The 14,314-nt window shown below is 56.7% G+C and overlaps 1 protein-coding gene across 1 annotated transcript in view; it reads right to left on the bottom strand.

Annotated features, from left to right (window-relative positions):
* Positions 1-14,314, bottom strand: part of EXT2 (exostosin glycosyltransferase 2) — a 90,328-nt gene that overhangs the window by 47,196 nt on the left and 28,818 nt on the right. Inside the window, exon 8 of the mRNA XM_068166841.1 lies at positions 4,065-4,196. Within this exon, the coding sequence (XP_068022942.1) occupies positions 4,065-4,196 (132 nt within the window). The remainder of the gene's footprint in view (positions 1-4,064; positions 4,197-14,314) is intronic.

Below are 14,314 nucleotides of genomic sequence, written 5' to 3'. Positions count from 1 at the left end.
CTCTGCTGGGGAAGAGCTAAACCATCCAGGCAATTAAAGTCACCAGCAAGCTAATTAAATCTCCATTATGGTAGCAAAGCATGAAATGGATAATGACAGAGGGATGGGTTCTCCCTGTGGCTGCTCCAGAAGCTGAAGTGGTGAAGGAACATTGGCTCCAGTCCCATGGCTGTGGGGATTCCTTGCTGGGAAGTGGCAGGAGCAGGGCCGGGGGAAGAGCGGAGCGCAGCCATCGTCCATCACCTGGAGTGTAACTAAGTGCTGACACTCAGCTATGGGATCAGACAAGCCTCCACTCCTGCCCTCCCAGCTAATGTGGTCAGGAGAGCCCAGGTACTTAATCTAAAGCTTAAGAGGCTGTTTGCTGTGGGTTGATTTTTATGGGCAGAAAGGATCAAGTTCCAATGGCAGCTTCCTGATCTCATCTGCCTTACGGCACGAGGCCCAGGTGAGAGTCCCTCAACGCCAGAGGAAACTCAGGAGCCAGGCTGGAGCTGCAGAGAGGGAGTCCAGCAGTGGCTATGGACACAGGGCAAGACTCAGGGTGCAGCTCTCCTGTGCCTGCTTGCCACAAGGGTTTGCTGCTGCCCCTCTCAGCTTGCCTGCATACTGAAAGAGCTGAATTCTCAATGCCCACTCAAGCTAAGAGGGGCAGCAAGGAGACCTCCACTCTGGGCTTCCAGGGAGCAGACCTCAGCTTACTCAAGGAACTAACTCAGAAGGTGCCTTGGGAAACAGCCCTTAGAAGCAAAGGGGTCCAGGAGGGCTGGGCCTACCTCAAGGAAGAACTCTTGAAGGCTCAGAGCAGGCTGTGACAGTGTGCTGGAGATGACCCTGGGGCAGACAGCCTGGATGGGCAATGAGCTTCTGAGTGAATTAAGGGGAAAAAGAGGAGGCATCATCTTTGGAAGGAAGGTGAGGCAGCCCATGGAATGTTTAAGGATGGTGCTAGGTCTTGTAGGAAGAAAACTAGAGAGGCAAAAGCCCATTCAGAGCTCAGCCTGGCACTGCTGTGAAGGACAACAACAAGTGCTTCTACAAACACATGAATGGCAAGAGGAGGGCAAGGACAACCTCCACTGCTTGGTGGGGAGTGCTGTAACCAAGGGTGAGGCAAAGGCAGAGGTACTGAACACCTTCATTGCCTCAGTTTTCACTAGCAGGACAGAATGTCTGCCAGACAGCTGCCTGCAGAGCTGGCAGAAGGAGCCAGGGAGCTGCAGAGTTTCCCTCTGAAACAGGAGGGACCTACTGAGCCACTTGGATCCCCACAAGTCCATGGGACCAGATGGGATCCATCCTAGGGTGCTGAGAGAGCTGGCAGATGAGCTGCCAAGCCACTCTCCATCATTTACCACCAGTCCTGGCTCACTGGAGAGGTCCCAGAGGACTGGAAGCTGCCAAGATGATGCCCATCCACAAGCAGGGCAGGTTGGATGAGCCACGGAATTCCAGGCCTGTCAGCCTGACCTCAGTGCCAGGCAAGGTTATGGAGCAGTCATCCTGAGTGCAGTCACACAGCACATACAGGATGGCCAAGGGCTCAGGCCCAGCCAGCATGGAGTTAGGAAGGGCAGCTCCTGCCTGACCAACCTGATCTCCTTCCATGCCCAGGGCACTGCCTGGTGGATGTGGGGCAGGCTGTGGATGGAGTCTGCCTGGACTGCAGCAAGGCCTTTGCCACCATCCCCCACAGCAACCTCCTGGCCAAGCTGTCAGCCCCTGGCTGGGACAGCAGCACTCTGAGCTGGGTTAGGAACTGGCTGGAGGCTGAGCCCAGAGAGTGGTGGTGAATGGTGCCACAGCCAGCTGGCAGCCAGGCACCAGTGCTGTGCCCCAGGGAGCAGTGCTGGGCCCCAGCCTGTTCAATATCTTGATTGATGATGTGGAGGAGGGGATGGAGTCCAGCATCAGTGAATGTGCAGCTGACAGCAAGCTGGGGGCAGGAGTTGATCTGCTGGAGGGTAGAGAGGCTCTGCAGAGGGACCTTGCCAGGCTGGACAGATGGGCAGAGGCCAAGGGCAGGAGATTGAACACATCCAAGTGCCAGGTGCTGCACATTGGCCACAGCAACCCCAGGCAGTGCTACAGGCTGGGGTCAGAGTGGCTGAGAGCAGCCAGGCAGAGAGGGACCTGGGGGTGCTGGTTGATGGTAGGCTGAACATGAGCCTGCAGTGTGCCCAGGTGGCCAAGAAGGCCAATGGCATCCTGGCCTGCAGCAGGAACAGTGTGGCCAGCAGGAGCAGGGAGGTCATTCTGCCCCTGGACACTGCACTGGTTAGGCCACACCTTGAGTCCTGTGTCCAGTTCTGGGCTCCTCAGGTTAGGAAGGAGGTTGAGCTGCTGGGAGGTGTCCAGAGAAGGGCAAGAAAGCTGGGGAGGGGTCTGGAGCACAGCCCTGTGAGGAGAGGCTGAGGGAGCTGGGGTTGCTTAGCCTGGAGAGGAGGAGACTCAGGGGAGACCTTCTTGCTCTCTCCAACTCCCTGAAGGGAGGTTGTAGCCAGGTGGGGGTTGGTCTCTTCTCCCAGGCAGCCAGCACCAGAACAAGAGGACACAGTCTCAAGCTGTGCCAGGGGAGGTTCAGACTGGAGGCGAGGAAGAAATTCTACTCAGACAGAGAGATTGGTCATTGGGCTGTGCTGCCCAGGGAGGTGGTGGAGTCCCCATCCCTGGAGGTGTTTAGGAAGAGCCTGGCTGAGGCACTTGGTGCCATGGTTGAGTTGATCAGATGGTGCTGGGTGATAGGTTGGACTGGCTGATCTCTAAGGTCTTTTTCTATTCTGTTCTATTCTATTCTATTCTATTCTATTCTATTCTATTCTATTCTATTCTATTCTATTCTATTCTATTCTATTCTAAATTGTGGAGGTAGAATACTGCCTAAGAACCACCTCCCTGGGCAACCTGTGCCAGTGTTCCACCACCCTCATGGTAAAGAACTTCTTGCTCACATCCAATCTCAATCTGCTCTGCTCTGGTTTGAAGCCATTGCCCCTGCTCCTGACCCTGCAGGCCTTGGCAAACAGTCTCTCAGCAGCCTTCTTGCAGTCCTCTTCAGGTCCTGGCAGGCTGCTCTTAGGTCTCCCCAGAGCCTTCTCCTCTCCAGGCTGAACACCCCCAGCTCCCTCAGCCTAGCCTCACAGCAGAGCTGCTCCAACCCCCTGAGCATTCCCACGGCCTCCTCTGGAGCCTCTCCATCAGCTCCAGGTCCTTCCTGTGCAGCTCCAGAGCTGCACAAAGCACTGCAGGTGAGGTCTCCCCAGAGCAGAGTGAACTGATGAGACTCATCAGAGTGAGGAGACCCTGGCTGCCCAGAGAGGTGGTAGAAGCCCCACCCCTGGAACCATTCCAGGTCAGGTTCTGAGCAATCTGCTCCAGTTGTAGCTGCCCCTGCTCACCCTGGGGAGGTTGAACAAGATGACCTTGGAAGGTACCTTGCAACCCAGAGCATTCAATGATTCTGTGACTCAAGGCATCAATGAACACAACCAGACTGAGAGCTCTCCCATGGCAATAAAAGCTACAGAGCCTCAAAGCTGTTGGCAAAGTCAAGAGAGGGTCCTGTGGCCCAAACTTCTTTGGGTGTACACCAGGAGTGCCTGAAGGGACCAGAGGGCAGACACCTTACAAACTGCACCACCCAATGGCCTCCAGGAACACAAAGCTGTCCAAGGTGTCCCACCTGATGGCAGAGAGCCAAGAACTTCCCAGGTGGGAAGGGGACTCTGGACATCATTTAGCTCAAGCCCCCTGCTAATGCAGGCTCACTGAGAGCAGACTGTGCAGGATCACACTCTCCAGCCAGGTCTGCTCAGCAGGTTTTCAGCCTGTGCAACAGCAGAAGGTGCAAGTCTGCCAGGATGTAAAATGCTAGCTTGGCAGCTGTCACTCCAACCCCCTCTTCCCTCCTCTGCTGGAGCCCCCAGCACAGCACACAAGCACACCCAGGCAGAGCTATGCCCGAGCTCCACAGCGCTGAGTTTTTATTTAAGGGACAGAAAGAGCAGAGCCCAAAGCAACCTCCCCATTTGTTTAGTGAGGAAGGCAGAGAGATGTGTACTCACCACAGCTGGGGGATCATTCCACTCCTCATAGGAGAGGGCAGCATAGGGGTAAATCCTGTCGTTGATGATCTGGAGGGTGGTGAGCGCGATGGCCTTCATCGAGCGGAAATAGGCCTCCCAGAACCACCTGGCCTGCAGAGGGAAGAGCACACGGGCCCTGTGAGAGCCCCCCCCAGCCCTGCCTCCAGCTCTGCTGCCTCCCAGCAGGAGAAGGACAGCTGAGACCAGAGGAGGGCCACAAAGATGATCTGAGCGTTGGAGCACCTCTGCTGCACCTCAGGTGCTCAGCCTGGAGAAGGCTCCAGGGGGGGCTCAGAGCTGCCTGCCAGCACCCGAAGGGATCCTGCAGGAAGGCTGCAGGGGGACTGCTCCTGAGGGGGTCTGGAGACAGGACAAGGACAAGGGGGAATGGTTTGAAGCTGAGGAAGGGCAGGGTTAGACTGGAGCTGAGGAAGAGCTTCTCCAGGAGGAGGGTGGTGAGAGTCTGGCACAGGCTGCCCAGGGAGGCTGTGGCTGCCTCCTGCCTGGAGGTCTTCAGGGCCAGGCTGGATGAGGCCTGGAGCAACCTGGGCTACTTGTGAGGTGTCCCTGCACATGGCAAGGGGGTTGGAGCAGATGATCTCTGAGGTCCCTTCCAACCTGAGCCAGTCTATAAGTTTCTGATTGATAATCAGTTTGGGCTTGCAGGCACAACCTGTTTGGAGGGAAGTGAATCAGAAGGGGTGGGGTAGAGCATGAAGCCTTCCAGCCCTATGGCAGCATCTCAGCTACACCATGGGATATCTGCATAGGTCTCAAAGGCTTCACACTCCCCCCCTCAAGACACCAGGACCTGCAGCTGAGAAAGAGCAGCAGCAGCAGCATTACTTTGGGAGCGGTTAAAGAGAGTGAGAAGGAAGGAATCTTTCTGCTACCTTGTACCATCCTTTTCCTCTCTGTTTGACCACAGGATAGGACAAATGGCTGCTGCACTCAGTTCTCCCAAGGCAGAGGAATTTAGTGCAGATCCACAGCCAAATAAAAGCATGCAGCATAAGAGGTGGGACTTCAAAGCCACTTCTTAACATCAGTGTGTCCAGGCTAGATTTGGCAATGCCAAGCACACATCCAGGCTGGGCAAGGAGTGGCTGAGAGCAGCCTGCAGGAGAAGGCCTTGGGGGTGTCAGGTGGTGACAAACTCCCCAGGAGCCAGCAGTAGTCCCTGGCAGCCCAGAGCCAGCTGAGTGCTGAGCTGCATCTAGAGCAGGGAGAGCAGCAACACAGGGAGGGGATTCTGCCCCTCTGCTCTGCTCAGCCCCCACCTGCAGCACTGCCTCCAGCTCTGGGGCCCCAGCACAAGAGGGACATGGAGCTGCTGGAGCAGGTCTGGAGCACCTCCCCTATGGGGACAGGCTGAGAGAGCTGGGGCTGTTCAGGGAGGTTGAGCTGCTGGAAGATGTCCAGAGAAGGGCAAGAAAGCTGGGGAGGGGTCTGGAGCACAGCCCTGTGAGGAGAGGCTGAGGGAGCTGGGGTTGCTTAGCCTGGAGAAGAGGAGGCTCAGGGGAGACCTTCTTGCTCTCTCCAACTCCCTGAAGGGAGGTTGTAGCCAGGTGGGGGTTGGTCTCTTCTCCCAGGCAGCCAGCACCAGAACAAGAGGACACAGTCTCAGGCTGCACCAGGGGAGGTTTAGGCTGGAGGTGAGGAGAAAGTTCTTCACAGAGAGAGTGATTGCCCATCGGAGTGGGCTGCCTGGGGAGGTGGTGGAGTCCCCATCCCTGGAGGTGTTCAGGAGGAGACTTGATGGGGTGCTTGGTGCCATGGGTTAGTTGATTAGGTGGTGTTGGATGATAGGTTGGACACGTTGATCTTGAAGGTCTCTTCCAACCTGGTCTGGTCTATTCTATTCTATTCTATTCTATTCTATTCTATTCTATTCTATTCTATCCTATCCTATCCTATCCTATCCTACCCTATCCTATCCTATCAGGCAGGATCAGACCTGGGCAGAGAAGGCAAGCTGGAGGGGAGGGCAGAGGGGGTTTGCTTTCCATACACTAACATTTACGTAATGCATTCTTGTGGCAGGGAGCTAGAAAAGGTTCCCACAGTTGGTTGTGATTTTTGGGAGCTGTGTTTCTTTAGGGGCAGAACTCAAAACCTTCTGAGGGGATTGGCAGGCTCCCAACAGATGTTTCAGGGTCTTGTTACTTCCTCCCCACCTTGTTTGCTTTCCTAAAGCAGAACTGATTAAGGTGGCTTGCTGGTGGCTGCTGCTCAGCATGCAGAGCTGCTAAACTCTTTGGGAAGGCCTTCCTGGCCATCCACTCCATGTGAAAGGTATTTTCTGCTCTGCTTGGTGTGGTTGGAAAGCTTAGGGTGGAATGCAGCAAATAGCCAGGAGGGATCAAAATCCCATCAACACATTTAGGATACAGGAGAGAGAGAGAGAGAGAGAAACAGCAACAAAAAAAAACAACCCAGCCCCCAAACACATTTTCCTTGTCCACATCTACAAGTTCAGAAGACTAATGGCTACAGGTCTGAGCACAGCTTTGACACAGGAGCCCAGAATCCCCCCATGGTGGGGCTGGAAAGGACCTCTAGAGGTCAGCCAGTTCAACCCCCTGCTAAAGCAGAGCCACCCAGAGCAGGTGGCCCAAGGCTGTGAATTGTTCATTTATTGAATCAGGCTCAACAAGGATGAGAGCAGAGTCCTGCCCCTGGGAGTGGAGAATAAACTGCAGCAGCACAGGCTGGGAGGGGATCTGCTGGAGAGCAGCCCCTGGAGAAGGACCTGGGAGTGCTGGGGGGCAGCAAGTTCTGCATGGGACAGCAATGTGCCCTGGGGGCCAAGAAGGCCAAGGGGCTCCTGGGCTGCATTCAGAGGAGTGTGGCCAGCAGAGCCAGGGAGGTTCTCCTCCCCCTCTGCTCTGCCCTGCTGAGACCTCACCTGGAATATTACATCCAGCTCTGGGCTCCCCAGCTCAGCAGGGACAGGGATCTGCTGGAGAGAGTCCAAAGGAAGGCTCCAAGGATGCTGAAGGGACTGCAGCACTGCCTGGGGAGGAGAGGCTGAGAGCCCTGGGGCTGTGCAGTCTGCAGAGGAGAAGGCTGAGAGGGATCTGATCAATGGCTATCAATAGCTGAGGGCTGGGGGTCAGGAGGGAGGGGACAGGGACAGGCTCTGCTCAGTTGCACCCTGGGATAGGACAAGGGGCAGTGGATATAAACTGCAGCCCAGGAGGTTCCAGCTCAGCATGAGGAGGAACTTCTGCCCTGTGAGGGTCCCAGAGGCCTGGAGCAGGCTGCCCAGAGAGGTTGTGGAGTCTCCTGCTCTGGAGCCTTCCCAGCCCTGTCTGGATGTGTTCCTGTGTGACCTGTGCTGGACTCTCTGCTCCTGCTCTGGCAGGGGCTTGGACCTGAGGATCTCTGGAGGTCCCTTCCAGCCCCTAGCATTCTATGATCCCGTGAAGATGACACCTGGGCACTAATCAATCTGCCTGCATTTCATTCCTGCAGAAGGTTTTACAGAGCCAGGACAGCATCACCCTGAAAGCCAAAGCCTGAATCAGAGCTAAAGCTCTCCTCTCACCCCAAGGGAGAGACCAAGGTCACAAGCAACAATTTCTTAGCTGCAAGAGTGATCAAGCATTGGAACAGGCTGCCCAGGGAGGTTCTGGAGTCCCCATCCCTGGAGGTGTTCAAGAAACCTGTGGCCATGGCACCTGGGGACACAGCTCAGTGGCCAGGGCGGTGCTGGGTTAGTGGCTGGAGTGGAGTGGATGATCTTCAAGGTATTTTCCAACTAAATCCATTCTGTGCTTCCTCATTCAGCACAGAGTGGCAGAATGCAGAGGAAGAGATCCTCTTCCACGGGACAGAATCCCTGTCAGTGATTTTCCAAGGAGCCAAGAGGCAGCAGGACACAGCAGCAGGGGAAGCTGCTCACAGAAAGCCCCTTTGATTGAGGCAAGGTGTTGTCTTCCTTCGACATAAACACCCATGGGGGCCTTGCATCCCCGGGTAAGCTCTTGACAAGGCAGCAGAGCATCAGGTTACAAAGGCTGTTCACTGCAGGTTGAGCAGTTCCAGTGCTAATGGTGCTGTGGTGTGGGGTGCAAAGCAGAGCAGAGCCAACCCTCCCATGAGCTTGCTTGGGAGAAGGGAAATGAGAGGCAAGGAGAGAAAAGCTTTCTGTCACACTCAGACCCAGCCCAGGAAAGCAACTCCCCAGCCTCCTGGCTTTCCCCAGCCTGTGACTGGGGGGGAGCTGCTCAGCACAACAAGATTCACCCAAGAGCAGTAAAAGTTAACTGCCCATAAAGCTGCAGGGCCGCAGCCCCGGGGCCAGGCGCCGAGGCGCTGCCAGCTTCTGCCCCACTGCAGGGCTTCAGTCTTATCACAACCACTCCAGAGGCTTTATGAGGCCTGCAGGCAGAGCCAGCTCCACAGAGGCAGGAGGGACTCTGCTGGAGAGCTTTCCCTTCGTGATGGCTCTGGCTGCGACTACAAGCATGGAACTGGGGGAGTTGGGGAAGACCTCCGAGACCACCCAGCCCAACCATCGCCCTGACCCCACCGCAGCCATCAACCCCATCACAGCCATCAACCCCACCGCAGCTATCGACCCCAACGCAGCTATCGACCCCAAGGCCACCACAGCCATCGCCCCGACCCCACCGCAGCCATCAACCCCATCACAGCCATCAACCCCACCGCAGCTATCGACCCCAACGCAGCTATCGACCCCAAGGCCACCACAGCCATCGCCCCGACCCCACTGCAGCCATCAACCCCATCACAGCCATCAACCCCACCGCAGCTATCAACCCCAACGCCACCACAGCCATCGCCTCAACCCCACCGCAGCCATCGACCCCACACCACCACATCCATCGCCCCGACCCCACCGCAGCCATCGCTCCGACCCCACTGCAGCTATCGACCCCAACCCCACCGCAGCCATCGCCCCGACCCCACTGCAGCTATCGACCCCAACCCCACCGCAGCCATCGCCCCGACCCCACCGCAGCCATCAACCCCATCACAGCCATCAACCCCATCACAGCCATCAACCCCACCGCAGCTATCAACCCCAATGCCACCACAGCCATCGCCTCAACCCCACCGCAGCCATCAACCCCATCACAGCCATCAACCCCACCACAGCCATCGCCCCGACCCCACCGCAGCCATCAACCCCATCACAGCCATCAACCCCACCACAGCCATCAACCCAACCCCACCGCAGCCATCAACCCAACCCCACCACAGCCATCAACCCAACCCCACCGCAGCCATCAACCCAACCCCACCGCAGCCATCGCCCCAACCCCACCACAGCCATCACCCCGACCCCACCACAGCCATCAACCCAACCCCACCACAGCCATCAACCCAACCCCACCACAGCCATCGCCCCGACCCCACCACAGCCATCGCCCCGACCCCACCACAGCCATCAACCCAACCCCACCACAGCCATTGCCCCGACCCCACCACAGCCATCAACCCAACCCCACCGCAGCCATCAACCCAACCCCACCACAGCCATCGCCCCGACCCCACCACAGCCATCGCCCCGACCCCACCACAGCCATCACCCCGACCCCACCACAGCCATCAACCCAACCCCACCTCAGCCATCAACCCAACCCCACCACAGCCATCAACCCAACCCCACCTCAGCCATCAACCCAACCCCACCACAGCCATCAACCCAACCCCACCACAGCCATCAACCCCAACCCCACCACAGCCATCACCCCGACCCCACCACAGCCATCAACCCAACCCCACCTCAGCCATCAACCCAACCCCACCACAGCCATCAACCCAACCCCACCTCAGCCATCAACCCAACCCCACCACAGCCATCAACCCAACCCCACCACAGCCATCAACCCCAACCCCACCGCAGCCATCGCCCCAACCCCACCGCAGCCATCAAACCCTGGCCCCAAGTGCCATGGCCACAGTTTTTTGAACCCCTCCAGGGATGGGGACTCCACCACCTCCTGGGCAGCCTCTGCCAAGCCCTGACCACTCCTGCAGCAAAGGAATTCTTCTTCATGTCCAACCTAAACCTCCCCTGGCACATTTTCAGGCCGTTTCCTCTTGTTCTATCACCTGATACCTGGGAGAGGAGATCAACTCCCACCTCACTGCAGCCTCCTCTCAAGGAGCTGTAGAGAGCAGTGAGGTCTCCTCTCAGCCTCCTCTTCTCCACACTAAACACCCTCACCTCCCTCAGCTGCTCTTCCCCAGCCCGGTTCTCCAGACCCTTCCCCAGCTTTGCTGCCCTTTTCTGGACCTGCTCCAGCACCTCAGTGTCCTTGGAGTGAGTGTTCCAGTGCCTCACCAGCCTCATGGGGAAGAGTTTCTTCCTAATGTCTCATCTAAATCCAGCTTCTTCCAGTTGGAAGCCATCACCTCTCATCCTGTCACTCTGCAAGAAGTCCCTCTCCAGCTCTCCTCTAGCCCACTTCACATCCTGTCAGGCTGCTTTAGGGTGCCCCCAGAACCTTCTCTTCTCCAGGCTGAATAACCCCAACTCTCTGAGCCTGTCCTCACAGCAGAGGACCTCCAGCCCTCATAATCATCACTGATAAAGACACAAAGCCCAGCTCACTCTCCTTGCCTCCTGTTTCCAGGGCGTTGTAGGGCCCCCAAATCGCTCCAATGGCTTCACCTGTGGAGGGGCAGGCACAGCTAACCTCAGAAAAAATTGGGATTGCTGGATTTATATCACCCTTTCTTATGCTAAAAGGGTCCCCTCCATACTCCCTCTCGACCACAGCAGCCCAGAAAACACCAAACTCCCAAGGCTGTGTCTGGGAGAGCAGGGAAGCTTCCACTCCTGCACGGCCACAGGCCTGGGGAGGGAGGCTGGGGAGCAGGTTTCTAACCACATTTCTTGACAAGTGATGGACAGCTCCTGAGACTGCAAGCAATAGGCTTGGGAGTCCCAGGGGGATGGCCTTCAAACATGTCTGTGCTGTGAGGGTGGATCAGCTTTCGCTGCTGCAGGCCTCCCGCCGAGAGGCGAGGTCCCAGGCACAACACAGGAATCCGCCCGCCAGCCTTTGAGGTGGCAGTGGCCAAGGGGGGTTCAAAGACAAGGCTGGCCGGTGGGCAGCACCTCTGAGCGCTGCAAGGGTTAGAGGTTAGCAAAGCAGGAGCCACTGGCCAATAAAAGAGTGTTTGGAGAGCCCACTCTGCAGATAAACTGAGGATCTGTTTACACCTTTCCCAGCTTTCTGCCTTTCAGCCAGCCGCTGCTCCCCACTGCGAGCTCGGCCCCGCCGCCTCCAGCAGCTCCCCAGCAGCTGCCCTGCTCCCTCTGCCTGCCTGCCTTTCCAACAGGCCTCCAGAAGGACGCTTGGAAGCTTCCAGCACCCCTCCCAGCCTCCATGAAGGAATGAACAAATAAATGAATGAATAACTAAGAAGGCACAACTGCTTTTCTGTGTGTCAACTGCTGCAACAGGATCCTTCTTGGCTGAGCTTTCCCATGCCTGCTGCTCTGCTGCTGGGAGAGGAGAAGCTTAAATGGCCTTGATTAGAGAAGCTAAACACAGAGGCAGGCCCCTGCCAATCACACACATGAAAGGGCAGCCAAACCAAGCCAGGGCCCAACAAAGCCAGCTAAGGTTACCACCCCATTCCAGCAGCCAGCCATCAGCACGGGCCTCCGTCTCAGGGCTGGAGCTCCAGACCCAGAAGAAGTTGTGCTTTTGATGGACAGAGTTTTGGTCTCTTTCCTGGGAGGTGGGGTTTTAAGAGAAGTGTATTTATGTGTGTGCTGGCACCCCCCAGAAATACCCAACCACACCCCGGGATGCATGGCCAGCAGGGCTGCTTCTGCCATGCCCCTCTGCTCCTGTGGTACCCTGTCTGCAGGGCTGCACCCAGAGCTGGAGCCCCCAGCATAAGGGGGACGTGGAACTGTTGGAGTGGGACCAGAGCAGGCCACCAAGATGATCAGAGGGCTGAAGAATCTCCTCTCTGGGGACAGGCTGAGAGAGTTGGGGCTGTTCAGCCTGGAGAGGAGAAGGCTCCAGGGAGACCTTAGAGCAGCCTTCCAGTACCTGAAGGGGCTCCAGGAGAGCTGGGGAGGGACTTTGGACAAGGGCTGGGAGTGCCAGGACGAGGGACAAGGGTTCTGAGCAGGCAGATTGAGACTGGAGATGAGGAAGAAATTCTTTAGAGTGTCAGTGGTGAGACTCTGGCACAGGTTGCCCAGGGAGGCTGTGGATGTCCCCTGCCTGGAGGTGCTCAAGGCCAGGCTGGATGAAGCTGTGAGCAGCCTGGGTTAGTGTGAGCTGTGCCTGCCCAGGGCAAGAGGCTGGAACCAGAGGATCTTTGAGGTCCCTTCCAACTCCATGCACTCTATGATTCTATGTCTGTCCCCCCCTAGACACAATTCTCAACAGAGGACAACTTCACCACAACCATTACTGCCAGCATTGCTTGGCTGCAGTCAGATCTCCCTGACCTCCATAAGGATAACAGCTGCAGGACTGGCAGCAAGGGAGGTGTTCTCTTCCACATCCAGGGGGAAAAGCTCAGTTTAAGTCCTGCTTTTGTCAGAGAGTCAGAGAGTGCTTTGGGCTGGAAGGGACCTTAAAGATCAGCCAGTTCCAACCCCCATGCCACACACAGGGGCACCTTCCACTAGAGCAGGCTGCTCCAGGCCTCATTCAGCCTGGACCTCAGCACTGCCACTTAGAGGGAGGAGGCATCCACAACCTCCTCCTGAAATGATGAATGAGAGGAAATGGCCTGAAAGTGAACCAGGACAGGTTTGGGTTGGAGGGTAAGAAAAATGTCCTTCCTGCAGCAGTGGTCAGGGTCAGCAGTGGTCAGAGGCTGCCCAGGGAGGTGGTGGAGCCGCCATCCCTGGAGGGGCTCAAGAAACCTGTGGCCATGGCACTTGGGGCCAGGGTTTGATGGCCATGGTGGGGTTGAGTTGATGGCTGGACTGAAGGATCTTGGAGGTCTTTTCCAACCCCCACAACTCCATGGTTGAATGAGTCAGTCCCTGCTGGGTGTGTTCATGCTGGGTGGTGGTCATGCTGCAAGGGAACAGGGCTGAAATGACTTTACCTGCACTGAATAACTGACAGACAGCAACAGGAGTCTGTTACTGCTTCTTGGCAAGCACCTTGCAGGGGGCTTTAGGCAGCCTGCTCCAGCTAAAGATGTCCCTGCCAAGGGCAAGGGGGTTGGAACTGGATGAGCTTTAAGGTGGCTTCCAAGGCAAACCATTCTGTGAGGGGCTGATCTGAGACAGAGGAACATTCCTCTGCAGCATGAAGGCAGGTCTGGGAAGGGAAGGGAGGTAAGCTCCCAGATGAACATTAAACCCCAGCACACAGCCCCCAAAGGAGCAGCACTGATGAACATTTACATGTGCAACCTGGGCTTGTCTTTTGCTTGACTGGAACTATTACAATCATGAGTAAGGAGGTGTGTTCCCTTTCCCCCTGATGCATGAAGTCTCCTTCAACCAGAACAACTCTTGGATTCCATGATATACCCCTGGAGAGGTTCTCCAGACAAGGAGACTCTCCAGCCTCTCTGGGCAGCCTGCTCCAGTGCCCTGGGACCCCCCACACCAAGGAGGAACAGGAGGCATTCTGAATGGGTCACTTCTCTGCAGCAAACTGCTCCCCTGTGCATGGCACCAAACAGGCTCAGATCACCACAGAAGGTGGTAGCTTGGAAGGGACCTCTGGAGATCATCCAGCCCAACCCCCCTGCCAGAGCAGGAGCACCCAGGGCAGGTCACCCAGGAACACATCCAGGTGGGGCTTGGAAGGCTCCAGAGAAGGAGACTCCTCAACCTCTCTGGGAGCCTGCTCCAGGGCTCCAGCACCCTCACCACAGAAGTTTCTCCTTATGAGTAAGTGGAACCTCCTGGGTTCCAGCTTGGACCCTGCTGTTCCTTGTCCTATCACTGGGCACCACTGAACAGATCCTGGCCCCTTCATCCTGACCCCCAGCCCTCAACTATTGACAGACATTGATCAGATCCCTCTCAGCCTTCTCCTCTGCAGACTGAACAGCCCCAGGGCTCTCAGTAGTCTCTCTTCACAGGGGAGATGCTCAAGTCCCCCAGTCACCCTCACAGCTGTTGGACTCTCTCCAGCAGGTCTCTGTCTCTCCTGAAGTGGAGAGCCCAAAACCAGATGCTGTGTTGCAGGTGTGGGCTCACCAGGGCAGAGTAGAGAGGGAAGAGAACCTCTGTGGGGACACACTTCTCTTGT

This window comes from Melanerpes formicivorus, unplaced genomic scaffold, assembly GCF_026170545.1.
Source record: "Melanerpes formicivorus ecotype bairdi unplaced genomic scaffold, bMelFor1.0.p_v2 SCAF_108, whole genome shotgun sequence".
NCBI classification, from domain to species: domain Eukaryota; kingdom Metazoa; phylum Chordata; class Aves; order Piciformes; family Picidae; genus Melanerpes; species Melanerpes formicivorus.
The sequence above is the reverse complement of the archived record's forward strand: the minus strand, read 5'-3'. Positions and strand labels throughout refer to the sequence as shown.